This window comes from Euwallacea similis, chromosome 9 (genome assembly GCF_039881205.1).
Source record: "Euwallacea similis isolate ESF13 chromosome 9, ESF131.1, whole genome shotgun sequence".
NCBI lineage: Eukaryota > Metazoa > Arthropoda > Insecta > Coleoptera > Curculionidae > Euwallacea > Euwallacea similis.
The window spans coordinates 1840774-1867768 of record NC_089617.1 but is presented as its reverse complement, the minus strand read 5'-3'; the positions used below and the strand labels follow the sequence as shown (position 1 = coordinate 1867768).

The 26995-nt window shown below is 38.7% G+C and overlaps 7 protein-coding genes across 11 annotated transcripts; 3 read left to right on the top strand and 4 right to left on the bottom strand.

Annotated features, from left to right (window-relative positions):
* The first annotated feature begins 688 nt into the window (after nucleotides 1-688).
* spas (spastin) lies at nucleotides 689-4085 on the top strand. Of its 5 annotated transcripts, none has more exons than XM_066393168.1 (9): nucleotides 707-800; nucleotides 936-1208; nucleotides 1263-1433; nucleotides 1482-1586; nucleotides 2135-2350; nucleotides 2406-2701; nucleotides 2891-3130; nucleotides 3188-3440; nucleotides 3489-4085. In XM_066393168.1, the coding sequence occupies exons 1-9, from the start codon at nucleotides 779-781 to the stop codon at nucleotides 3650-3652; spliced, it is 1740 nt and encodes a 579-aa protein (XP_066249265.1). In that variant the 5' UTR covers nucleotides 707-778; the 3' UTR covers nucleotides 3653-4085. The 5 variants fall into 5 exon arrangements, with proteins under 5 accessions (XP_066249263.1, XP_066249264.1, XP_066249265.1 ...); XM_066393171.1 differs by having other exon boundaries at nucleotides 708-800; nucleotides 959-1208; XM_066393169.1 differs by having other exon boundaries at nucleotides 754-897; nucleotides 959-1208.
* A 671-nt stretch (nucleotides 4086-4756) lies between these two features.
* On the bottom strand, nucleotides 4757-12371 carry GluProRS (Glutamyl-prolyl-tRNA synthetase). The gene is made up of 15 exons (XM_066393535.1): nucleotides 12242-12371; nucleotides 11639-11974; nucleotides 11303-11582; nucleotides 10923-11242; nucleotides 10696-10867; nucleotides 10362-10639; nucleotides 9505-10289; nucleotides 8333-8425; nucleotides 7890-8150; nucleotides 7574-7786; nucleotides 6571-7413; nucleotides 6210-6362; nucleotides 6038-6155; nucleotides 5313-5982; nucleotides 4757-5132 (listed from the first exon to the last, which is right to left on the bottom strand). The coding sequence occupies exons 1-15, from the start codon at nucleotides 12351-12353 to the stop codon at nucleotides 4832-4834; spliced, it is 4935 nt and encodes a 1644-aa protein (XP_066249632.1). The 5' UTR covers nucleotides 12354-12371; the 3' UTR covers nucleotides 4757-4831.
* Nucleotides 12372-13195: 824 nt separating this feature from the next.
* LOC136410720 (optic atrophy 3 protein homolog) lies at nucleotides 13196-14271 on the bottom strand. The gene is made up of 4 exons (XM_066393015.1): nucleotides 14004-14271; nucleotides 13783-13951; nucleotides 13565-13728; nucleotides 13196-13515 (listed from the first exon to the last, which is right to left on the bottom strand). The coding sequence occupies exons 1-4, from the start codon at nucleotides 14143-14145 to the stop codon at nucleotides 13229-13231; spliced, it is 762 nt and encodes a 253-aa protein (XP_066249112.1). The 5' UTR covers nucleotides 14146-14271; the 3' UTR covers nucleotides 13196-13228.
* Nucleotides 14272-14648: 377 nt separating this feature from the next.
* On the top strand, nucleotides 14649-16236 carry LOC136410881 (calcium and integrin-binding protein 1-like). Its single transcript, XM_066393241.1, has 5 exons — nucleotides 14649-15043; nucleotides 15240-15342; nucleotides 15403-15550; nucleotides 15624-15742; nucleotides 15805-16236. Exons 1-5 carry the CDS (start codon nucleotides 14949-14951, stop codon nucleotides 15913-15915), a joined length of 576 nt encoding a protein of 191 aa, XP_066249338.1. The 5' UTR covers nucleotides 14649-14948; the 3' UTR covers nucleotides 15916-16236.
* A 990-nt stretch (nucleotides 16237-17226) lies between these two features.
* On the bottom strand, nucleotides 17227-20611 carry LOC136410821 (caspase-2-like). Its single transcript, XM_066393174.1, has 2 exons — nucleotides 19860-20611; nucleotides 17227-18806 (listed from the first exon to the last, which is right to left on the bottom strand). Exons 1-2 carry the CDS (start codon nucleotides 20445-20447, stop codon nucleotides 18126-18128), a joined length of 1269 nt encoding a protein of 422 aa, XP_066249271.1. The 5' UTR covers nucleotides 20448-20611; the 3' UTR covers nucleotides 17227-18125.
* A 226-nt stretch (nucleotides 20612-20837) lies between these two features.
* Wdr37 (WD repeat domain 37) lies at nucleotides 20838-25123 on the top strand. Its single transcript, XM_066393173.1, has 8 exons — nucleotides 20838-21342; nucleotides 22079-22186; nucleotides 22239-22427; nucleotides 22485-22657; nucleotides 22713-22959; nucleotides 24168-24306; nucleotides 24356-24571; nucleotides 24630-25123. The coding sequence occupies exons 1-8, from the start codon at nucleotides 21120-21122 to the stop codon at nucleotides 24784-24786; spliced, it is 1452 nt and encodes a 483-aa protein (XP_066249270.1). The 5' UTR covers nucleotides 20838-21119; the 3' UTR covers nucleotides 24787-25123.
* Nucleotides 25124-25633: 510 nt separating this feature from the next.
* Nucleotides 25634-26895, bottom strand: LOC136410878 (E3 ubiquitin-protein ligase RNF139-like). The gene is made up of 3 exons (XM_066393237.1): nucleotides 26672-26895; nucleotides 26494-26612; nucleotides 25634-26440 (listed from the first exon to the last, which is right to left on the bottom strand). The coding sequence occupies exons 1-3, from the start codon at nucleotides 26721-26723 to the stop codon at nucleotides 25640-25642; spliced, it is 972 nt and encodes a 323-aa protein (XP_066249334.1). The 5' UTR covers nucleotides 26724-26895; the 3' UTR covers nucleotides 25634-25639.
* Between the last annotated feature and the right edge of the window lie 100 nt (nucleotides 26896-26995).

Genomic DNA, 26995 nt, shown 5'->3' with positions numbered 1-26995 from the left:
AGTGTACCACATATGTAGTACCTGGACTTAAACCGATATACCAAATAAACCATATAGTGTCTAATTATTTAGTTGTTTTCACTATTGTTATGTTCAAGGTGGTGAAAATTAAAATAATGGCAAAAAGGAATCTTTTAGAGATTTTTAATGCACTATAAACTGTATTTCCAAAAAGTTAAAAATATTTTTATATTCAGATATTTTTTTTGCAGTTTGTTTCTCTTTGTGGCATAGTTTTAGTAGAATTCCTAAATAACATTCGGTTTTAAAGATATTTATAATACTAAGTCGTTTTTTTAAATACGGACCTGAAATTTTTTTTCATATTTAGGAAGTGTTTTTTCTTCTGAAAGATCAATTTAATATTTGAGATTTTTTTTCTTCTCTTCTTTATTATTTGCTTTCTACTGCTTTTTACAGTTTAGCTGGTTTAATTGCATCATGTCATTCTTTTATCTTGATTTTTAAAAAGTAGTGTAATATTTTTACCGTGACGATCTTACAATATTAAAATTAATATTGGAATAACAATAATTCTTAAGTGAGGTTAAGTATGAGCACTGTAATTAGTAGCCCTTAATGCGTCATTGTCAGTTCTTATATCGCAGCTTAAGAATATATTTTCGTGTTCTATGTGCTCCGAAACAGTTTTCACTATTCTCTGTGACATTTAGACTTCAACGATTCATCCCGCTGATATTTTGTTTTTCTTGTCGGGGGGTTTCAAGGGTGGAAAAGGGGAGGAAATCGTTATAACGTCAAATGGCCAAGCCTCCGGATGGTACGGAAAAATCAAAGCGGTAAATCTCCCAAAAAATCTCGAAAAGGCGACCCGGACGCGTCACATAATGTCATGTTCGCCTCCTCTACTCACGGATCAGTTCACAAACGCAACTTGTACATAGTGTCCTTCCCCATAATTTTTTTGTTTACAGTGTTACGCTCTTTGTTGTACCAGATTTTCGTCATACTACGGTTTATCTATTGCCGTTCCTCCACGTACATCATTCGCACTCGGAATGATCCTGTGAACACTCCTCAAACTGAACCAAGCAGTTGCGTTTTAGTAGAGGAAGTCACAGAAATGGCCCAAGTGCGAAATTCTGGACCAGGTCCCGGGGACCCTTTACTTGCCAAGCAGAAGCACCACCATCGAAGGGCTTTTGAATACATCTCTAAGGCATTGAAAATTGATGAGGAGAATGAAGGTTTGTCAGTGAGTGATTTGTGAATATTTAGGTGTAATGATTTTAGAAATTCAGGTCAAAAGGATCTTGCAATTGATCTGTATCGTAAAGGAATCTCAGAGCTCGAACAAGGGATTAATGTACAGTGCTGGGGAGGGCAAGGGGAAGTATGGGAGAGGGCACAGAGGCTGCATGAGAAGATGAAGACCAACCTGGCAATGGCCAAAGATCGATTGCAGTTTTTAGGTAAGTCTCCCTCAAAGTTTAATGGCAAAGACAATTTGTGACTTATAGAAAAGGAGGGTAGTCTACAGAGGCTGCCAATGGAGACTGAATGTAAAATTACTCCTAAGTCGAGCAGCATTCCCACTCCCAATTTTAATGTTCCCAAAGTTCCAGGTATTTTATTTTATTTGCAGTTTTGTGTTTCAACTTTACACCAACTTCCCCTGCTTTCAACTAATAACCAACTCTCTAATACATTGTTTAACCTCTCTCAAATCTTAGGAAAATGCCCAAACAAAAAACAAAACCCAAAATAGGAAACAAGTAAATGTTGTACACTCATGTAACAAAATATTTAAAACTGCTCCTGGACAGCCATTAAAAAAAAACATACAAATTTAATCCATAAAATTTTTAGTTAAATAAATGCATTTTATAAAAAGATTTTTGTAATTTTGTTTTTTGTTTAACAAACAGACTGTAACCTCATATGTAATGCTTCTTGCTTTGCATTTTGCCATCAGAGATATTATTCTCAAAATTCAAATAGATGTATTTTGGATTTAAATAATACTAATGCAAACTGAATGAATATAATAAAGTTTAGGCAATTTTTACATAATTTAAATACAGATTTCTTCCATTTGAATTTTGATGCTGTCACATTGCTTTTTTCCAAGTTTCCACATTACAAACTTTGAATCTCAAATAATCTTGTTTAGCCTCGGGGCGGAAATTGACAGTAGCAGGCAAACGTCCTGCTAACTCAACGCTTTCAAAGAGCCAAACGCTGCCCCGTTCCATGGGCTCTCGGTCAGCTCCGATTCAACCCGTGCGCCCCTTTAACAAGATTTCCTCCACACCCCCTGTGGTCAAAAAGCAGCTGAGCATCCCTGGAAATGTCTCCTCTCCAGTAAGGCGTACCAACACAATCAGCGGTAACTTTCTCCTCCATGCACAAAAAATCCCTATTTCATTATTGCTGATACATAGGGCCTTCAAATAATAATCGTAGCAATCGCTCCTTGCCCTCCGCCCTCAAGGGGGTAGATCAGAAGCTGGCTCAGAGTATTATGGATGAGATTGTGGATGGGGGGCCACAGGTCAAGTGGGAGGATGTAGTAGGCCAGGAGACGGCCAAGCAGGCGCTGCAAGAAATGGTGATTTTGCCTTCGTTGAGGCCCGAGTTGTTTACCGGATTGAGAACGCCGGCGAGAGGACTGTTGTTGTTCGGCCCTCCCGGAAATGGGAAGACTTTATTGGCCAGGGCAGTGGCGCATGAGTGTCAGGTAAGTTGAACTTTCCAACGTTCCGTTGACATTAAGATGGCTATCGACGGTCATATTAAATTCACATTTTAACATTATCATGACACATACAAATTCTATTTGATATCACTTGCACCTGTCAATCAAATTTATCAATATCAACGTATACAACAAATTCATTGAGAAGAATGAGTCTCGACTTTGCTCTAGGCCACATTCTTCGCCATCAGCGCTGCCAGCCTCACTTCGAAATACGTGGGTGACGGCGAAAAAATGGTGCGAGCCCTCTTTGCCATGGCTCGCGAACTCCAACCCTCAATTATATTCATCGACGAAGTCGATTCGCTGTTATCAGAGCGCTCGAATAATGAGCATGAGTGCAGTCGCCGGCTGAAAACCGAGTTTTTGGTTGAATTTGATGGGTTGCCGAGTAACCCCGACAACGATAGGGTATGTAATCTAGAAGTGCCGATAATAGATATTTAAAAAAACAATGACGTAACCCAGGTGCTGGTAATGGGCGCCACCAATCGCCCGCAGGAGCTTGACGAGGCTGTACTGAGACGCTTCACCAAGAGGGTATACGTAACGTTGCCGGATTTGGAGATTCGGATCCGGTTGTTGAAGAAACTGCTCTCGAAACAGGGCTCTTGCAGTCTTTCGCCGCAGGAACTGAAGCGTTTGGCCACGTTGACTGAGGGCTATTCTGCCAGTGATTTAACGGGTCTCGCCAAGGACGCGGCTTTAGGTCCCATTAGAGGTTAGTTGAAGGGAATCAATTGCAAATTTTACAAGAAAGGAATTATAGAATTGCAACCAGAACAAGTAAAGCAGCTAGATCCCAATGCGTTGCGTAGCATCACAATGGCCGATTTCTTGGATTCCTTAAAGCGCATCCGTCGCAGCGTTTCCCCGCAAAGTTTGGTGGCGTACGAGAAGTGGTCATTGCAATATGGCGACGTTTCGCTTTAAGTGAAATTGCCAACAAGTTTTCCGACTTTTATCGTTTGTTTTGTCTGTGATATTCATCGGACGTTTGCGTTGGGTTTATAATTGTTGTGTTATGTGCGTTGATTTATAGTCGGGATATTTTATTTTTAGGCCCATTGTAGTCGAATTTTATTGCCATGTTTTATACTATTGTAACATCTCTGGTAGCGTTAGATAGAAATACTTTTAGAAATGTGGACATTTCAATTTCGTATATCTTTTTTAGTTATTTGTTGTAAATATTTTCGGTTTTATTATTGTATTTGTAGGCCGTACCTTTAAGTTGCGTGACGTGCTGCAGCGCCCGGTTCCTTTCGGACCAAGAGACGGATTAATTCCGCTGACTGCTTCTTTTCTATCCGGATTTACATTGTTTCAAATTACGGGTTTTACGATAAATATATTGAAGTACGTATCTCTTGTAGTTTTATTCTGAAATATTCCGATCGAGTACTGAGGTCAAACAGTAGGAAATACTTCAGGAAATTCTACTTGTTCCAATATTACCAATATACGATAGCTTTCATAATTTACTTTACAAAATTAAGAAATGACGAAAAAAATTACCAGCAAATTTTGTCTTCACGAAGACAGTGGCGTCCATGACAATTTTGCACTAAAAAAAATTAGTGAAAATTCAGTGCTCCGATTTCAGTGAGATTTGGTTCCGCAGTAGGCGTACGATACAGTATTGATATGCTGCGGTCAAAACTCGAATCGGAAAACTTCGTTTTTTTGGGTAAAAAATTTTCATGATGTATAGTCTATGGAAATTTTCGGACCAAAAAATCGAAGTTTTCCGATTCGAGTTTTGACCGCAGCATATCAATACTGTATCGTACGCCTACTGCGGAACCAAATCTCACTGAAATCGGAGCACTGAATTTTCACTAATTTTTTTTAGTGCAAAATTGTCATGGACGCCACTGTCTTCGTGAAGACAAAATTTGCCAGTAAAAACTTTTTAGGTAAAATTTTTCGCAAAAAAAAATCGATAAAGTATACTTCACTACAAAATTTGGTCGTTGGAAATGGTGAAAGTACAAACATTCATCGAAAAGGGTTAATTCAATAGAAATTCCCAGCAAATTTTAACAATCTTTATTCATGAAAATTTCAAATTATAAATAATTACAAAACCGAAAAACGTCTTTTGGGGATTTAATAACTCCGTCCGAACAACGTGTAATACTTAGGCTTATTTCTACAGGTCGGATGAATGCACTTATCCTCCGGCTTAATGTCAACAGGCTGCTCCAGGGGGATACATAGAGTTTTGGCCCCCATAGAGGGCGCTCCCGGCTCTGCATCCTCATCCCGCGCACTTTCTGTTTTGATCATGTCCTCACAGTCGCTCTCCCCGCAAAATGGAGCTAAAATTATGTTCTTTTGGTCCAAACTCGGACCGAACTTTGACCAATCTTTTAGCAGGACTTTATGCGCTTCCATATCTGCTTCAGCCCTAAATAGAAAAAGGTATGATAACAGCACTACACCTTGGCGTTTGGGAAGCGAATTTGAGATTATCCAAGATGCCGTTGTGTCTTGTTAACTCTCAAATAAAAACATCAGAGAAAAATTGAATTATATTTTTTTCAGTCTGCCATCTTGAATATCCCTGAAATTTAAAAAAAATGAGTACTTTTTGTAAAGGAAGGTCTGAATGGTGTCCAGAAGCTTCTGCAATTGTTCCACGGCTGTTTTCCTCTCTAAAGTGAGTTTTTCCCCTGTGTCCCTCCTCACGGCGACCAGTTGATCCTTCTCAATGTCTTTAGGCCCCAATTCGATCCTAATTGGTACGCCCTTGAGTTCCCAATGATTAAATTTCCACCCGGGAGAGTAATTCTGCCGATAATCCCCTTTGACCTTGATACCTCTTGCCCTCAAATCGCGCTCCAAGGCATCGCACGCCTCTTGTAGCCTGTTCTTGCTTTCCTCCGAGAGGGAGGCGGTGATACCACATGGCACGATGATAACCTGGACACTTGCCACTTGGGGAGGTAAAACCAGACCTTGGTTGTCCGCGTGGACCATGATCAGCACTCCGATGGTCCTCGTAGTGAGACCCCAAGAGTTCTGAAAAACATACTGCTTCTCCTGCGTTTCCGGGTCTTCGTAGACTATCTCAAACATTTTGGAGAAATTCTGACCCAAGTGGTGGGAGGTGGCACCCTGAATACCACGCCCACTAGCCGAAACAAATGCCTCAACGGTCAAAGTATACTCTCCGCCTGCGAATTTCTCCTTCTCAGTTTTTTTACCTTTGATCACCGGAATAGCCAAGAGGTCTTCATAAATACGTGCGTATAAATCTGTAATATTGCCATAGCGTTAATACATAACTCGAGTGAAAGGGGGAAAGTAGACCTAGAATTGTTTTAACTTCGACATCAGCCTCTTGTTTAAGAGCAAAAGCCGAGTGTCCTTCTTGCCATAAAAACTCCCTGGTGCGTAGAAAAGGTTGCGGGTGTTTAAACTCCCATCTCTACTGAAATAAAATGAATAAAGAGATATAAATTTATATGTGGCATGGACGTACGACAACGTTGTTCCATTGGTTGAGTTTGATGGGCAAGTCACGATGCGATTGGATCCATTTGGCATAGGCGGGGTACATTACCGTTTCGGAGGTGGGCCGCACTGCAATGGGTTCGGCTAAGTCCGAGTCGCCGGATTTAGTCACCCAGGCCACCTATCAAATAATTTTTCAGCTGATTTGTGAATAGAACTAAATGACAGCAGGGAAAGATTTAGTTAAAATTGAATACGATAGGGGAGGGGGCACGTATTTTTAAATATAAGGAAATTAGAAGTCAATCTGAAAATTGGTCTTATATCAAGGAGTCTACCTTTCTTATTAGCGGAGCTGAAAATTTTTTGACAATACATCAAATACATACCTCTGGGGCAAAATCAGCAATATGTGTCTTCTCCTTCTCTAGCACGCTCTTCGAAACGAAGATGGGAAAATAGCAATTCTGGACGCCTAACTTCTTAATCTCGCCGTCGAACCAATCCTTAATAGCCTCCCAAATGGCGTACGACCATGGCCTGAAGATGTAGCATCCCGAAACATCATAGTACTCGATCATCTCCCCTTTTGTGATGACTTGCGAGTACCAATCCGACAGCGACTCCTCTTTGCGAGCCTCGAGACCCAGACGAGTTTGTTTCTTGGATCCGCGATCATCAGTAGCTACCTCTGATTTTGGCGATTTCTCTTTGATGATGGCCTTCTTGACAGATTTGTTTTTGACAGGTTTAGCTGTGTTTCCAGCCGGCGCAGGGTAGTCTTCACCAGTTATTTGTTTGTATTGCTCTTTGAGTTCTAAAAGAACTTTAACTGCAGTATCTACCTCCGATTTGGGGGCTTTTTTGGATTTGAGCTCGCGCACTAAGTTGCCCTGCTCAGTAACCTTGCCTATTAAGGTTTCTTTAGCGCTGTAGTCACTTGTTACGAACTTCATATCTGGTTTCCAATCTTTTCCAGTTAAAGACTTGAAATTCCCTTTCAATGAAAGTAAAGTCTTCACTTCGGCATCAAGAATGGTTTTGTCGGCTTTCTGCGCCTTTAATTCGCGCACCTTGTCACCCTGTTGGGCGATTTTTTTTAAGAGTTCGTTAGAGTCTCCTTCAGTAGGGGGAACTGATTGCGGCTGAGTTGGCGTGCTGACTGTAACAACACCAGGTTTCCAGTCCTGACCAGTTATAGACTTGTAGTCGGCCTTGAGAGCTAACAGAACCTGTCAAAAGATGTGTAGTGTCATATCAATGTCAATTATTCAATATGGCCGGTAAAAGTAATGCCCCTTTAAATTATTGTAAACTATCAGCGCCCATATTGATTTTTATTGTTATTTTGATATTATTGGAAATTATTTTGCAGACATTAAACATACTCACTTTTACTTCGTCATTAACTATTGCCTTGTCCGCTTTTTTCGCTTTCAAATCCCGAACTTTTTCGCCCTGTTGGGCGATTTTCGTTAAAACTTCATCGACATGCCCTCCGGTAGAGACAGTTAATTGTGACTGAGCAGGAGCGCTTGAAACAGCGCCAGGTTTCCAGTCCTGGCCTGTTAAAGCCTTGTAATCGTCCTTAAGAGCTAAAAGAATCTATCAAAAACTGTCAACTGTTGTAAACGTTCCCTGCGACCATCTTCACTTTTAATAATAATTTGACAGTTATCGAATCGATTTTGACAATTAATGAACTCACTTTGACTTCTTCAGCAACTGCGGCCTTGTCGGTTTTCTTCGCCTTCAAGTCCCGAACTTTCTCACCCTGTTGTGCTATTTTCTGCAAAATGTCATCCGCAGAAGTTTGTGAGGTTACAGGAGCAGTGGTGAGAGCAGGAGCGGCTCCAGCTACCCAGTCTATACTCGTCACTTTCTTATATTCTGCTTTCAAGGCCAGTAAAGTTTTAACCTCAATGTCAATGCTACTTTTGTCAGCTTTCTCAGATTTTAATTTTCGCACCTACATACGAATTCTTGTTAAAAATTCATCAAAATTGAATCAGAATGAACGTAACAACACTGTCAAATTAGAATTTGACACGTAACTGTGCTTGTCAAACACACTACCATCTTGAAGTGTTTAAGCTAAAACAGCTTGCAAATCACAGATGGCACTCTTCAAGAATTAAAATATTTTCATACCTTGTCGGCTTGAGCCTGGAGAGAGTCATTTAACTGGGCGCCTGAAGTTTGAGGTGCACCAGCAGCGCTTGTTTTCTTATCTTGGCCCGAAATCTGCAGTTATAAGAAATAACGTAGTTTGAAAAAGTTTTGATTTGAGGTAATAATGACAATGTTAGAAGTATATATTATTGTCATTAGGGATGGAGTCTATTGACAATCACAATAGACATGATAATCTAATGGGCTAATGCATGCAATGTCACTGCCAATGAAGAAAATGACAGTGGCATTACTCCAAGCACCCGTGTTGAAGAGTTTTAGCAACGTCTTGTAATGACGTAAATACAAAAAATGAAGATTTCTGAGTTAATGTTTCACGAATTTGGACTCATATTTTTAAATTCGGAATTCAGCTGCAAAAAGCATCTCCATGGCTTACTTAATTTCATCCTTAGCTGCTTTTTGAGGCCTTCAAATCACTATCCAAATCTCGTTGTTATGTGAACAGTTGACCTTTCAGTAGTACCTTGGGCAAATGTTGGGGACACAGTTTTTGATACTGATTTCTTTGAATTAAAATATTACACTCAAACATTTATACCTTAATACTTTAATTAAAAATCACTGATTGAGCACATTTGTCTTGATGATATTGAAACGAAAACATATATAAAGACTCGTCAACGCAGCGCATTTCGTCCATGCGAAAGTAGGACGATGACCTGGTTAAATCCAAACAGACAATAATTGAAGTATCTCAGTACTTTCACTCTTTTAAAACGCTTTATGATGCAAAGTTTGTGCACGTGACTGCCTTTTCAGGGAAAATTTGGAAAATTCTTATTCAAGTAAAGAAAGAGAGAATCAATGACAACGACATAATTAGAATTTTAGTTGAAAATTGAAATTATTTGCAATTTTGGCTCCTCTAAAAGGTATTTAGGACCATTCACCGAAGTGGCCAAATAATGATATCGCAACTTAAGCTGTTTCAAATGTTTAAACAAATATTTTTTAGGAATTAATACTGTTTTTTTTTACAATTCAGGTCTGAACTACGTATACTTTTGCTTCAAGTCGAAATTAATTCGAAACTCTATTTTGAGAATCTTTTTCAAATAGCGTAACCTTTTACATACATTTTAAAAAAAATCCAAAGAAAAAGCAATTTAATACCTCACAGAACTTACCTCCTTCGAAGTCATCGCAAGGTTCTGCGCAGGTCCCCCCAACAATGGAGGCTCCTTGGAGCTCCCATCCGGAACGTAAAAAAGCACCACGGGCTGCGCTCTACAACTGAAAGGGTTGGGAGGATCATAAGCCCTGTCCACCCTAAAGAATCCTTTGCGCTGGATTTGCACAATGTCTCCATGCCTCAAATTTCTCAGTTCGGGATCCCCCAACACTTCCACTTCCTTCCTTGTGGGGTGCCCCACATACTGCTTGAAATCTTCGTCTTTCCCTAGCAAAGGTTTGCTAATTAAATGGCCGAAATAAACGCAGTAGGCTGGTGTGAATGGGGCCTCATCAGTCTGGGCCAACCATGTCAATTTCAAAGTCTTCTTATAATCTTTATTGTCCAAGTTCAAGTTGGCTTCTATAGAGGTTATGAAACCTCCAGTGGCTCTATGAATTTTACGTATAAGTAAATTTCCCCAATTAATGAAAGTGGCATTGTCGCCCTCTTTGAGGCACTCTGCGTCCGCTCTATCAATGAGCACTTTAGGTCCAAGCCACACTTCTTTATTGCCCACATCGGGGTTCTTTGGGTGTTTGGGTACAATAATGCATTCCTCCTTGGCGCCGTTTACAGTCACTAAAACTGGTTCGATGGCGTCTACAGTGGTAAATCGTGGTGCAATTGGGTCAATCACTTTCTTGTTGAAAGCCCAGATTTTGTCCCACTCCATGAACACTACTGATCGGCTGGAGCCTTGAGCTATGATAAATTCTTTAAGACCTTGTACAGTCATTCCTGAAACACGAATAAGAGTTTTTTTTCAAACTGAACGACGGATATTTGTCGTTTTCCTCCCCATCAACTAACCTCGCCTTAAAACCCCACGTACTGTAGGCATCCTGGGATCATCCCACCCATCTACAAGGCCCTGCTCGACGAACCACGTCAATTTCCGCTTACTGAGCACTGTGTTGGTCATCGAAAGCCTACTGTACTCCCAAATATGGGGCTTTCTGAGGCCCATCGCCTCAATGAACCAGTAGAACTGGGCGTCTCGATCATGGTACTCCATGGTTCTGAGAGTATGAGTCACCCCTTCTATAGCATCCACTATTGGACAAGCAAAGTCATAGGTTGGATACACCCTTTAAAATTGAGTGACATTTGAGGTGACTGGGAGGGAGTGAAATGTGGTATTTACTTGTACTTAGTGCCGGTACGAGGGTGTTCTTCGTTTTTGCAGCGATAGATGGTGGGATCCCTCATACACCCATTGGGCGATTGCATGTCAATTTTAGCTCTGATGCAATATTTCTGACCGATTTCAGAACCTTTCTTCATCTCCTCCCAAATTTTCAAATTTGCTTCTACAGCTACTCACCAAAAAAACATATAAAAACCAATTTCTTTTTTACTTAAAAAACCTACAGTTATTCCGACAAGCAGATTCAACTTTCAGCTCCCGTTCCAGCTTCATTGTTTCAGGCTCAGTGTTATCAACATAAGCTTTATTCTCCTTGATCAATTTCTCACAGTACTCAAGCATCAAATCAAAATATTGAGAAGTGTGTGTGAACATATCTGGCTTAATTTCCAGCATTGCCACATCCTCAAGGATCACCTTTTCAAAATGGGGGTTCTCTTTAGCAGGGTTGGTATCATCAAATCGCATTATGAGTTTTCCTTTGAAGGTTTCTTGATAGTATTCATTCAACAATGCAGCCTTGGCATGGCCAATATGTAAGTACCTTTTATGTTTCACTCAATATAAATCAGGTAATTGGTGGGGTTAAATAATAAAAACTTACCCTGAAGCCTCTGGAGGAAAACGCACTATTACTTTTCCCATTTCAGCTCCTGGGAGATCAACAAATTTGCCCTCACGGGCACGGCCAGAGGGCGCATTAGTAGGATGTTCCATAGAAGCATGACTGCTTTTTTTCTGAGGCATTATTGTTTGTTTTTGCTCAACAGAGAGACTACTCAGGGTGGTTTTCACGGCGTTTTGTGCAGCAATTAAATTGTACCACCTCAGAACATTAACTGGGACTGATTTTTTTGAGTTCAAATCTTGGAATTGCTTGCTTCCTGAAACCTCCCATTGATAGTAAACTTCAAGATCTTTAAAGCTTAAGAATAAATACCATATAAAACTGTAAAAACTATAAAGTCAGCAATAGTGAGACGTTTATTGGCCAAATAAGTTACTGGTCCTAAGAATTTATCAAGGACTTGGATAGCATTGAAGAAGTCATATTTAGAGCTCAAAGGGCCGAGAGCAAAAGTGAGCCAATGGTCCACCTCAGTAGTTTCAATGGCACTTACACCATAGAGCTGGGGCATGGCCAGTTTGGCAATAGCCCTGGCAACATCATTACTGGTGCGGCATTGGAAGTTCTCAACTGAAGTCTCTTCTCCCCAGGTTATATCTATGCTATTGGCAGTAGATGCTTTTACGTGATTGGCCACGATAAGGCCTCCTGAAAGTGAAGGAACAGAGGATTTGAAAATTTCTGCTTTATAAACTGGAATTAAGGCAGTTGTGATTTCTTACTCGCCTCAACAATTCAAAATTCTATCGTTCTAAACTATTTTTTCAGTATAAGTTAACTCAGAGACAGTGCCAAATCCCGATCCAATGCAAAGATATTCGGCGGAGCTCCAACACTAAATAACTTAAGTCTCAAAAAACGAATGATGCAACCAAACCCTATATTGAAATAGAGTTTTCCAATGTGTTTACTTACCCAAAGGGGGGCTGCTTGACTTCAGTACCACCTTCATGCTGTGAGGCACAATTCCGGGTTCACTGGGGATAAATATGGTAGGAAACTGAATTTTCAGCCTACTTTCAGACATGTTGTTTTAGGATATTTGGAAATTTATAAGTACATGGAAAGTGAGGTTAAAATACTGAAATTTGAAACGTCAGTTGTTTTAGGAGGTTCTTTTCTTTGGCTGTCTTTGTTTAATATACCTAAGTGAATAGAGAGATAATAAAGAACGTATAATTGAACTCATGAGATATTATTTAATGAAATGGTGCAATTATATTAAAGTTCTGTGGAGAGTTCCAAGAGCATGAATGCTTTTTGTGATCCTGATTGCAAATGTATCTAACGTTCCCTAAAATTTCCAAAAAACTTTAAAAAATTCAGTCAATTCACATTTTGCAATAATTTTTAACTCAAAGTGGCTACAAAAATTTATTTTCTAAGCAACCTCTTTGAATCCTAAAAATAAACTGATGAAAAATGGAACGTGCCCAGATATGAAATAAAATCAATCAATTATAAATTCGACAAACAGAAACTCATAGGGGTGTATAAGAGGCAACATTTGGATCTGCTATATCCATATCAAATATTCTAGTCAATAAATAGGTTGGAAGAGTTTATTTCTGCTTTAACACATTGGGTCGGCCAAGAATTAAAAAAGCTCCGTCACTTATAAGTCATAATTCTCTATAAACAGGAAAGGTTTATTTTATGAGAGAGAGAGAAAATTGAATGGGATATGAAGCTACAATTACATCAAACAAACTGAACCACTGACATATATTCAGGGAAAATAAATGAATAGTTCTAAAGCACAACATACTTTCAACATAATTTCAAAGCCATAACAAATTTTCTCTATATATTAATGCTATTTACAATTTCAATGATGTTATCAATGAATAAAAGGACTAGTCGCAGATATTGCCTTGACGATTCTGTTCTATTAATTTAGATTCAAAACCTAAGAATTTGACTTAAGTAATACAACGCTTTTAAAACATAACTCTCCTCCCGAGGCCTTGAGGGGTAACTCCAAAGTTCCCTCGCAATATCATCCACACTCCTTAAAAGCAAAATTGAAGAACTTGCTTCATTGCCTGCTCTCAATTGATAAACCTCTGAGGTCACTTTATTACTTAAATTAGGGTCATCATTCACTGGTGAATAAGAGGGCACAGAAATCGATTCTGAAGGGGGTGGAGTTTCTGGGAGTTTTTCAGATTTAATACCCAGCTTTGAGGCTAAAAACTTGCATCAAAATCTATGGAAATCACTCGAAAGACTTCTTACAGAGGAGAGCTAGCTGAGAGTGCTGGTCTCCAACTTTTCGTAAAAGTTCCCTAATCTGTGCCCTTTCCTCTTCAGCCTGTATGAATAGTTCCCTAATGTCGCTACGCAGATCGTTTAGTTCCTTAACTCGTGCCTCTTCTTTTGCAGATTCTTTGGCTGAAGATCTAATGGAATAAGTGCCCCACAAGAGAATTTTAATCTATGAATATTGATATAACCTGGCATATTCATTAATGAGAATCCCAGCGGCAATTATGAATATTATAGCCTCCCCCAAAAGGTTGGCCCCCAGTTCTATTGCTTGGGCCTCATTTAGTACAGGGATATTGACAGGCTTGCCCAAATTCAATATCCACATTTTTGACTTTATCTCACACCAATTGTAAACTGCAAATTACTGAGTTCGGAATGGGATTAATATCTTGAAAAGGGTACTTACATTGCGCCGGGGGCATGCACACATACCTTCTGAAAATTGGAGAAGATTTGGCCTGGTTTTTCACCACTGTAGCGATGGGTTTGCTCACTTGTTTCAGCAAGAGGGCCCCTAATTTTGCTGCTGGAAAGGCTCCTATTACCATTTTTCAAGCCTATTTTGAGATTAATCGGGGCTAGGGCTTAAAATTCTGGGCTTTTTGAGGAGCATTTCATTCAATGCAATCCAACCTCACTTTCATTTATGAAGTAACACTGCATCACGTGACACTTCAAAGAAACGCGGCGGTCATTTTTATTATATTTTTGATTTGAATCCTCAAATATATGAGGCAAAAAGACCGAAAAGTGAATAGCCTTTTTCTGTTGAGATACAAACATATTTTCAAATATCAAGTTCATTATGGGTTTTATGTTTTTATAGCAAAATTTAAAACATAGACCCTTCAATTACACCCTTTTATCTAATAATTTTAAACAAGGACCGTGATACATGTACTATAAATTAAGTTGCAATTAATTAAAGGAATGTAACCCCACCAATCTCAGCTAGATTTTATCTAGATTTTTCTATAGGGTTAATAATAATCCGTCTGTATATAAGAAACAATAAAACCGATTAAACATTGCTATCATATCTTAAATTGTTAGTCAGTAAATTCTTCTAATTGTTCTTGTGAACATTATTATTTATTTGGGCTGCTCAGTTAAATTTTTATTACTCCAGCAGAAGCTTCGAATAAACAAAGTCTTTAACATCGGTTTTTGTCTTCTTCAGCAGTCTTGCCTCGCCACACAATGTAGGAAATACCGACTCATAATCAAACAAATATTAGCTGATTTATCTTATCAGTAAAGTAGAGCAAATCGAAAAAATAAATCCGTAAAATCCTTTTTTAATTATCATATCCAAATCTAGCGCAGAACAAAAGCATAAAATTAATTGACAATGGGTAGTTCTAAGAGCAAGTTTTCGGCCCTAACCGAGGCAATTTTGGAGGAATACAGTGTCCTTACTTATTTGAGTAAGGCTGAGATTTTACAGTAAGTAAATACTAATATAAGACCCAGCTTTGCGTCTTCGTGAGTATTCAAAATGGTCAATCCCGGTCAAAATCGTCGGTCATTCTGCTAACTCGCGGGTCAATTAAGAAATTATGTCAAAATGAGGACGTCACGTCAACCACCATTTTGTTTTGTAAATTCGCAATTTTTTTTAATATACCTCAAATTTCCTTAGCATATACAAAGTATTTGGAAAACTAGACCCAAACGGAATTCTTCAAGACGTCAATTACAGATTCTCTTGCCGCTATATCGAAGATATTTTTACTCAGTTAAAGGTAAATAAAATACTATAATATTATAACTAAAATACACAAAACCGAACAAATCGTTTTCAGTATAATCCATTTAAAGAGAGAATCTTTAGAGTATTCTCTTCAGAGAAAGATGGGCGCATGTCCTTTGAAGACGTTTTGGACTTGTGCTCTGTAATGTCCGACAAATGTCCGGATGCAGTCAAAGCCGCTTGGGCTTTCAGAATTTACGGTAAGGGCAAAATGGCCGACTTGGACGTTACCGCAGTCATTATACATAAATGTATCGTAAATACATATTCCAGACTTCGATGAGGATGGTTACGTAGGACAAGAGGATCTAGCAATGGTAATTTGTAAAATCGCCAGGAAAGGAAACGACGATTACATCACAGAACCGGAGCAAATGCACATAATTAAAGTCGTAAGCGTCTTTGACCCTACCAGGGGCAAATTATTGTGATATTATGGGTTTAATTTTTGTAGTTAACGGACGAAATTAACATTGAATCTTCGGGCCAAATCTCCGTCCAAGAATTCATCCACTCAGTAAGCAAAATTTCGGAATTCTCTCTCTCCTTCGGCTTCAGATTCTAACTTAAAAACTTTAACCTTCATCGTCGATAGATGACACGCTAAAAACACCTATACACTAGTGACATCTATTGCCACATTGCATTAACTTTTATTATACTCGCCATTATGTTTATTAATATATAATATACCGAATTGTGTACCTACAAAACTGTACTCCACGTAAATCCTGAAAACAAGGATTTCTGAATTTAAATTGCTCTACTACAACCAAAAGTATATAATTGGGGCCTTTGAGCATCAACACTCATAACCGAGGATTCGAAGTAGTTTAAGGGGAGCAGCGTGCCTGGAATATTTTTGTATTGGTTTCGGTGAATTTGACTACCTTTCCTCTTTCAATATACTAGTAGGATACATAATAATCCGATTCTGGAATCGCTGAGTGCTACTTAGATTTCTTATGTTTGGTTTGCCGCATTTTGAACAGTCTTTTAAAGGATTTTTTAGAATACTTTAGAATTATCAGATATTTCTCGAGAACATTTTTAAACCAAAACTTCCCTAATAATATTACTAAATATGTCTGGTGATCGAGTGAGGTTTCCGATACTTTGGGACTGTCATGCTCCTTTTTGAAGAATCTGGGGATTTTCAGGAGTACTGCGGAATTTTCCTGGTGCTTTTTAGGTTTTCTATATTTCTCAGGTGTTGGATTTAGGTGAAGACGATACCCGATTACCTGTGAATGAATTGTCAGTTGTTCATGCACGCCATTCATTTTGTGTTATGCTGAGCTTATACAGCGCATAACGCATAACGTAATGCATGGCATAGAAAGTTGGTTTTGCAGTTGTACCTATTACCGTTTACATACGAATATCACCAGTTCAAGTGAAAACATAGGGATTACGCAAGTAGAAGAAGGACAGCACAAGGTTTAATATGCCTCCGACAAAGATCAACAAAGAAGTGGGCGGAGTTAGTCTGGCCAGTGCCTTCGCTTCAGTGTTCAGATTAGTAGCGATTTCGCTGCCTTCAAGGCGACGGAAATTATTAAAAATATCAGAGGAAAATGCAGCAATATAAATAAATGAAAAGAAAAGGATTAATCCATCACTAAAATTTATATCGGTAAATTTCTGAATCGGTGAAAGATCTGGACACTAAATCGACAGTCTTGTGACTCACTTCATTGGTGTTTGTCTAAGGCATAAATAAACCTTATGCGGTCCTTCTCCCACTTGCACAATCCTTAGGTTTTCGCTTGTATTGATGATACCTGTATACATAACAAATAACATAAAAAGTTTATATATTTTTAACTTTATATGCAAATCTGACGCATTATTTTCGCGAACTAAGCTAAAGTGATGAAGTGTACAATTCTTTTATTAAAAATGTAATAAACTTTTATTTTTGTTCGATAAATAGGAATATAAAATCATATAATTTACTAAACGCAGATACAAAACGCGCTTTGTAACACTAATAAAATTAACTATATGTAACTGATAATTGAAGGTTCTATACTTTACCGGTAAAATCCAGTCATAGTTTCGTTCTACTAGAAAGAACCAAACATGCCTTGGGTTTTACACCGAACACAATAATATAAAACCGCCTCTATGAACGAAATAATTCACTAAATATTGGGACTAAAAATTACGAAAAAACAAACAAATAAAAGACTCACAAAATCACGAGCCATAAAATAATAATTATCTAAGAAAAAATGAATAAAATTGCAATAAAGTCAATAGACTTCTGATTAAATTAAAGAGAGATTAATATTGGACTTAACCTTAAGATTTTTCTTTAATAATAAGAATTATATGACACAATACTTGAGCCTTGTAAATGCAGCTGTAGGGCAAGAGGCGATGGTTGGCATTTAAGAGCCCATTTCAACCGCAGCTAAACCAACACTACAACGCGTGGTTTATTGAGACTAACACGGGCCCTCCCTAAAAGTAAGTGAGAGGCCCCTTACCCTTTTACTGCGACAATTTCATATAAAAATATATATGTATATAACAAAGATCTTTTTAGTGCTGTGTGAACTTAAGGATCGATAATATACGACATGAAACAACTTAAGACATATTAATACAGACAGCAAAATCGGTCAAGTTTTTCGGTTAAAATGGACGAAAAAATTCACAAAATAACACTGTTTATCGATCCTCAGCAGGCGAAATTGGATCTCCGATCCGGCAGTGATGCAAATAAACTTGCGCACTAAATATCACTACGCTTTAAATATCACAACATTACTTCACACAACACTGCGCAACCTTACCATCATACGTCTTCATTATTCCATCCTCCTCGTAGATTCCCGGGTTGAGGTAGAGCCTCTTGAAGCCCCGGCAGATATGCTCTGCAGTCTGCACAGTTCCATACTCCGATTTCCTTTTGCGGAGTCCTGCATCCACCTTAATCAGCAAACTATCAACAGGCTCATCCTTGGCCAATTTCATGAAATTCTTGCAAATAAGCTCAATGTACCAGGTGCCTCTGAATTTATCCCTATGCGCTTTAGAGCCCTGCATTGTTGCATACCCCACAAGCATGTCATCAACAGGGCGAAAGCAATGTCTGATGGGATGCGGTTGTTGTGGTTGTTTTCCGCACATCTTTCCGTCAAACTCTACCCTTCTGTGGGTACAAGAAAGATCCAAATCAGTTCCGCGGCATACTTGGTATATGAAAACTTTCGGCTTGTTCATGAAAAAGGGACAGTTCTCGTTGGTGAAGTAGGTTTGGATAGTTGTCGTTGAGACAGAGTGGCCGTCGGTGCCGTAAACGATGGTTTCATTTAGCGATTCTGAGCCGTGGCTCATGATGATGATGAAGCAAATATCACACTCTTCACCGCGTTTACCGCGGGAAAAGGTTTTTAGGGTTGCTCTCATGTCATCAGCTGATTGATTGGTATGGGTTTCGACTACCTATAAGGAGGAATTCGGGATGCAGTAAAACTTAATTGTAGGAGGATTTGAACGTTAAGTTGCTAAGACCAACACCAAGCATTATTCTAATCAATACTGCAACAGTTCTAGATTATACAAAAGAATTAAAAAAATTCAAGAACAATAAGTCTCTGTTCACTCTTGGTTAGATCAGTCAGCACATTTGTGAAATACTAATTTTTTTCAAGTCAAAACGAAATTAGTACCACAACTGTAAATTTACAACCATTCTTTAACAAATAATTCATGAGCATACTAATTTTTCTTCACTGCCTCTGGAAACTTATGGTAACCCTAATTTTCTTTCCAAAGTACTCTACTACAGAACAAATATATTAATATTCCTGAAATATCAAGAATTAGAGGATGGAAAATATCCTAAAATTCTCAACATTTATAAGATAATACTTTTCACTATAATGAATGGATATGATCTTGTTCACTTGTTGAATAGTAAGTCAGGACTAGTGGAATACAGTTTGCATGATCTTTTTTGGTAAATTTTAAAAATGCCTCTATATCTCAATAGGTGTCTTTATGAGACACTTAATTTAAAGTGTTTTTGAGCCAGATTGCCACTAGTTATCAGCAATATCCAAAGTTCAAGATCATAAAATATGAAAAACTAGTTAAATATATTTGAAAGAGATCTTAACTGGTAACTTTAAAGTTCACTAATTAAACAAATTAAATCTGAACAGCCAGGTGACATCAAACTATCTGTGCATAATGTAATGCCAGGAGATGAATACAAAGTTAAAAGTTTGTCCTCACAAAACTAACAGATCCACCTGAGTACTTTTGACTATTCCCCCATGTCTGCACACCTTTAGGAAGATTTTAACATTTTTTAAAAACTGTGTATCATATATAATTAATTAGGATTAATCTTATAGTGACCCTGAAACTCTCATATGTGGATTGGGAAGAATGAAAATGCAGTATTCCCCACTAAGTGTAACATTTGAATTTTTTTTTTATGATTCCAAACAGAATTTAAAGCAGCTTATACAAAATTATGCCAAAACTTACCCATCCACCCATCTGCTCGAATAACAGCCTCAAGTTGTCTTCATCCACCTTAGCCCCTGTGCGGTATGTGTGCCCATCAGTAACACTAACAAACTCGTAATTATTGATAATCAGTAGCCTCCCTCGACTTTTTGACCGGCTATAATAATAAGGAATTGTGCGGTTGCGGCTATATGTGTCTCCAAATTTTTTAGCCTTCTGCACTAAAATCTCCAAAGGGGTAGTTGTACAGTCTACCACAGGATCCCCAGTTTCTATTGACGAAGTGAGATCTTCTTTTTCTTCAGTTTCAGGCAGGACGATGACTTTGGTGCTTAAATTGAGGGCGAGTTCCGCATGGCCTGTGCTGTTGAGCCATAGCACAAGAACATCATAAGCATCGTTGAAGTGGCTTTCATCTTTGTCAAGAAGTTCATCAAAAAAGCGCTTCTTATTGGCACGTTCGTCCTGGTTGCCAAATATGTTTAATATGTCAGTTTGAGCGAAAATTTCCTTGGTCACTAGTAAATTTGCGAAATTCTGGACTTCTGTTAGCTGAAGCAGTTGAGTCCAGTGTTTTTTAAGCAGGCTTCGACGCTCGTCTTGCATTTCTGAGGCGATTGTGTGAAGAGGAATGTATCAACAGATGCAAAATGGATGCTTTGTGAAGGACAAAGGCATTCTCACAAGTTTTAGAGGGAAGACATACTGGAATGACTGTTTGTTCAGCTCCAAACTACTGATAAAACCCAAAAACTTGTATAAACAAAGAAAAGGGGGTTAGGTCAATTGTCAAATGTGATAATTGAAACCCTTGTCTTGATGCGGGATTTTCATTGGTCATTGCAACGTGTGACGTCTTCGTCATGTGATTCTAAGCCAATGAAAAAGAGAGAAATTAAAAATAGCCATTGCCGTTAAGTTTTATTATAGTCAAACTCTCCACGGTTTCACAGATTTTTAAAGTCCCGCCTGTGTTTGTTTTTTTCTTTAATAATTAAAGGATAATTATTGGAACAACAAGTTATTACGATTAATTTAATCGACCAAAGGAGCTAAATAATCGCAGAAACCTTGACCTCCAGCCCCAATAGAAAATAATCGATTTTGCGATTAACGTAGCCGCGATTATCCACTTCATTCAATCTGCTTTATATCAAACGTTATTCCTAATAAAAATCAACAACCTCATCAAAAAACCAGTTATTACTGAATCGGAATAGCTAATTTTCGCATAATTACTTATTACCGAATTATAAAAACCTGCATTTCTCAGTCAGTATGTCAGGGAGTCACAATACTCCCTACAGCAAAATACAAAAGGTTAAAAGGGGCTCATTGAATAGGCCTCAAAGCGCTGCCATCATGGACAGCGACTTCTCCACGGGCTTCAAGAGCGACATTGAGAATGAGCCAATGTCCCAAGCTTATAAAGCAAGGTTGCATGCTTTGTTTGCTCAAATTGAACGGGAGTTTGATTTGCTGTACCAAGAAAACCAAAGCTGTAAGTACTGTTTGTGAGTTTTAAAGGAATTTATTTGATAGTATACAACAAATATATTATAGTGTTAGCCTGGGTAAAAATCTAAAATTAGAAAGACATGAGTAATGATATAAATGTGTCAATAAAATTGGGTACTATGGTATTACATGAAAATTTAAAATAGTTTAATAATTATGTTTCAAATGAAATACTGAGGAATAAGAATGAAAATTTAAATGCCATCAAGTTTTACCATGTAAGTTTTCATTGTGAGTAAAATATCTGGAAGAATACTGATGTCAAGAAGAGAAGACAAATATTTTACATGATTGTTGTTTACTTGATTTTCCCTTGGATTATCAGAGTTTAAATATTAAAGTCCAGTTGTAGAATCATGACTCAAGTTCCCTTCCCCTAAACTTGATCCTTGATCATTATATAAAGAATTTATCTATTGTATGTATGTTTTTTGTAAGCAATTATAATTTATAAATGAGCATCACAGAAATCTCCATCTGTGTAAAATAAAATCAAAATCTTAGACAACAAGCTAGCAAAAGACACTTCATATACTAAAATATCTAGATGTGGAGAGCCGCCCTTTACACTTTGATTACCTACGAGTTGCTTCAAATAAATTTTTTTTACTTCAATAGACATTATATATAAAAAATACTTTTGGTCATGCTTCAAAATAAAACTACATCATCAGTAAATTGTATTTCCAAATAAAAAAGTTTTTCTGTTAATTCATTAGTGCAAGACAAAATTGAAATCCTTAATGAGAAGCTGGAAAAGGACACTTTTGATAAACCAGACTGCCCAGACTTTGAAAGCAATTTCTCCAAAGTACTGAGCAAAAAACGTGAGTAACCATAGTTTAGCAATAATTTATCACTGAGGTATACAACCTTCAGTCAGCTCATCTTCACAAAAATCCAAAACTGCCCACAAACTGAAGGCGCAAACGAGTAAAATTGTGTCCAGCTTTAAAGCCCCAAACTACAGCTGCTCCCTCATTAAAGAGTATGTGGGACATAAAGACGGTGTTTGGGAGGTTTCGGTGGCACGTCCAGGAATTGGTGTTATTGGAACTGCTTCAGCAGGTCAGTTCAGTGGTACAGAAAATGCAAAATTGACTTAGTATTAAAGGGGAATTGCAGACCATACAGCTTGCATTTGGAGCATTGATTCTACTCGTTGTTTGCTGCAGTACCAGGGGCATTCAGGCTCTGTAAATTCTATCAGATTCCATCCCTCAAAAGATTTGGTTCTTACAGGGGGAGGGGATGCTGTGGCTCATATATGGCAGGCGGCAGTAAATTGGGATCTTCCAGTATGTTAATAAGCACAAAGTTTAGTTAGTTAGAAGATTAAAATATTTAATTTAGAAGGGACACTCTTCAGAGGAGGAATTAGAAGAAGGAGAGCAACTAGTTTCAGGGGAGGATTCATCTGAGGTTATAGCTCAGAGAGGAGCCTCACTCAGGACCCCAGTAGGGGAGTTGAATGGGCATACTGGGGCAATAGCCGCCGCCGAATGGCTGGCAGGAGCAGAACTGGCCATTACAGCCTCATGGGACCGCCTGGCCATATTACATGATGTGGAAACATGCACACAGCTACTCACTTTAGCAGGTAGGTTTGATTAATAAGACTTTATTTCTTACTTTAACACTTCTTTTTCACTTAACTAATAAAGTTTATCCTGAAGCTGTTTGGTAGTGGTAGCAATGTTTTGTAAGAATTTTTTGGTTTTGTTAACCTCTGCTGTGGTATCCTTCAGAGATTTCGTGAAAATTTTCCCCAGATACTGTTTCTCCCATTTGGGGACTTCATTTTCAGTCCCCTGCTCAATGACACGCAAGTCTTCAGGAGTCTTCTTTAATGCCTCATTATCTTCTGTAGCCTTCCTTTGGTACTCCTCAATTGCGTCTTCGAAGTTGAAGCTCTCCATCTTTAAACTGCCCTCTTTCAATTCTTCAAGCACCTTCTGAGGAGTTTCAGCGCGTAGCTGCAGGGCCTGAGACAAATCCTTTAGAATGGCACTGCACTTGCCCCGTACTAACCCACAAGAGCTAGCGTATTCTTTGTGCGTCTTGACGGAAACGTGCAGCTTTTCCTTCATTTTGTAACGTCTTTGGTTGAGAGCAGCCAGCTCCTTGATTTTGGTGCTGCGTCCCAAACTCAGCTTTTCTATGGCAGTCTCGCTTGTAGCTTTAATTGCGGCGAATTCTTGGCGTTTCTCTGCGAGAACGCAACCTTGTTTTTTGAAATGTCGGATCATGGCTTGATAGTCTTGAATTTCGGACATTTTCGTTAAAGGAAACGCTTGAACTCGATTTAAAGTGGAAAACTGCAGGAATTGTTTGTGAAATGACTTAAAAATGGCGTCGCAAGTAGAGATTTGAAGTCGCGAGTGATCAGGGCGCTAGTGTTTTAGTTGATGGCAGCCGTGCATAAGGAATACGAAAAGAACTCTTTTTCGGTGTTGCCGGTTAACACGCGTTGTTGTCATTGACGTTGCAGGATTACTAATTACTTATACTTTGCATGTAACATTTTTCAAACGTGGCTTGTGGCATCCTCATACACAACTCCTCTACGCCCCTCTCTATATAAGGCTGCAAATTTCACTGCATTTTCACGATACTTGACAGACTAGTTGGATCAAAGTTCATTGGTGTAGTAGACCTATTTTAACAACTATAATTTTTCAAAATTTCACATTTGTCAAACATTTCATCAAATTATCGAACTTCTGCGCATGCACAGACCACCGATTTTGCCCTGGCTAGTGCCCATCCGCAGAAATGGACTAAATGATCACTTTTACTTTATTTCAGGCCATGACCAGGAATTAACCCATACAGCCAGCCACCCCACTCAAAAATTAGCAGTAACCTCGTCGAGAGACACCACTTTCCGTTTATGGGACTTCAGAGAAGCCGTTCATGCAGTCTCTGTATTCCAAGGCCACACAGAGTAAGTTTGCGACTTTTCTAGAACTGACCCGACAGCAATTTTTGAGCAGAAGCGTTACGTCTGCGGTTTTCGCCCGAGAAGACAAGGTGGTGTCTAGTTCGGACGACCGTAGCGTTAAGGTGTGGGACTTGCGCAATATGCGATCTCCAGTGGCTACCATCCGAGTGGATTCAGCAGTGAACCGGCTTTCGGTATCCGCTAGTGGCCTAATAGCGATTCCTCATGACAACCGACATATTCGGTTATATGATTTAAGTGGGGTTCGGTAGGTCGATTCATCAACCACTTCCCGATTAAAGTTACTTCGAGGGTTTTTTTTTCAGATTGGCCAGATTACCTAGAAGCAGCAGGCAAGGCCACAATAGGATGGTGGCATGTACTGCGTGGACAGAAGAGATCATAGGCGGGGTTAATTTGTTTACTTGCGGGTTCGATAGGCGGGTTTTAGGGTGGTCCATTACATCCCTCAAGGATTTGTAATGTTCTAAACTGTCTATGATTCTAAACAGTTCTAATACTTTTGTGATACACTTTCTCTATGTATTTATAGGGAATTGAGTCTATGTTTTCTCAGATTGTTGAAGGTTTTCATGACCTAAAAGTGACCTAAAGTTTCTTCTATAAGCTCTACAATTTTTTAGGGTAATTACAAGTTATTGTTACAGTGACGCGATTCAGAGGTTATGTTACAGTAGATAGGTAATTGTTTTAAGTTCTAGTCAGACAATAATCATTGTTGCATTTCGTTTTATGTACCTAATTGTGGTGTTTTTTAAATTAACTTGTTTCCTATTATAATCGAATTTAATGGAATAAACGAAGGATTCATGAATATGAAGTTTGTTTTAGTACCAACGAGTCAAGATGACCGCACATTGTCTTAAGAACGAAATACTTGACGTACGTATACTGACGTAGTAAATGTCAACTAAGTGAATCGGATTAATAACGAGTGTCTATTGATGTTGTTGATTGCAACTATGACGCAAATATTGAGAAATACAGAAGAAATACTAGAACTATTGACAGTTTTCGCGATGTTGTCTAGCTATCACGCTGACGTAATCGTTTGCAGATAATGACCAATGAAATGCGAAGCCACTAATTGTGTCTGTCGAATGAATACGAAAATAATTACAATGTGCGAAGTTTTTGAAAATATTCCTAACTTTGATTGTCGGTATCTTGGAAATTGGTGGAGTAAATAATCCCAAAAAATATAATATATCAGGCAAAAAGTTTCTATTAACCCTTTCTCCTGGCACAGAAATCTTTTTCAGGGATTAGTAGCATAAAAACACCCGTTTATTGCGTAGATACAATGCAGTAGCTTTTATTTCACACGCCTCTGTAGTACCTCTACCAAGTATTGCTTGCACAGCGGACAATACAAGGAGGTCCTCAGACACTGCTTGAGGCAATAAGGGTGGAACAAATGGTTGCAAGGCGTAATTCGAGCATTGGACATTCTATTTAAGCAAACTGCACAAATATCATCCCAATCATCTATTTCTTTGCGGGTAGCCACATGGAAATTGGAATAAGCCTCTCTCTCGAATAGCAGCAGCTGCCAATAGTTGTAATACACATCCTTAATCCTCAGATACACCATAAAGTACAGACTTAACAGTATAAAATTGGAGTAGTTTACATAGAGGTTGTAGACCCCCATCGCGAACCCCATGGCGATGACCAAGAGATTCATGAATAGAGGGACGTATAGGTGCTCCAAATTCTCTAATTTTTCGATATCCATTGCTTCCACGAACTGGGAGAAAGCCTCCACGCAGATTCGTTCAGTGCACAAATAGTAGATAAAGGTGATCAGGCTGTAAGCCAGCCTGGGGTTGTATTGGAGGCCGTGCTCGCGTAAGCACAATACGACCACTACCGCCTTTGCCCATTCCAGTACGATCTTACACAGCCACTTCATGTAGTTGACTAAAGAGGGCGATATTGTAGTGGTCCTGTGCACTGGATTACGTTGGTAGATGTCGCGCATTCTAGTAGCGAAGTACCCAACCACCGAGTAAAACAGAACAGTGCTTAAGGCCACCACAATATATTTATCTGCCCTTTTGTCTGACAAATCGCGATTGACCAATTGGTACTCGCACAGAATAAAGAAGCTTATCTATCATAGAATATTATCAATAATAAAATATCGATCGGGGCGAGGCCACTTACCTGGCAGACGAAGGCGTAGATGTTGTGCAAGTTGATGACGAACTGTTCAATGTTATGGATCTTCTCCATAAGCTCAATTCGGATGGTTGAGATTAATTCCAGGAGAATGGGACACCACTCTTATAGACGATCTTAATTTATTCTAAGAGCGACTAAAATGAGGATAAAAAGGGCTTACGAACGCCTTGATTGATGGAAGTATTCGAGTCGATGTTGCTAAATGAAGTCATATTCAAGACTGAAATTTTGGATCGGAAGGTTTGGCCAAAGTTGACAGGTGTCACCGTTTTGAGTAAGCGATTGAGGATTTTTGAGAGACTGAAGGGCAGATAACTTCTTCGAGGGGCGATCCACAAGTGATTTGCAGAAACGCTAACAAGATGATCGGTCTCTTTATGGATAGTCAACTACAGTCCTGCAGACAACGAGAATAAAAAAAATTGCCTGTTGATATATTGGCAAGTTACAGCTATGAGGATTTCCAAGAATGTGGACAAAGGTA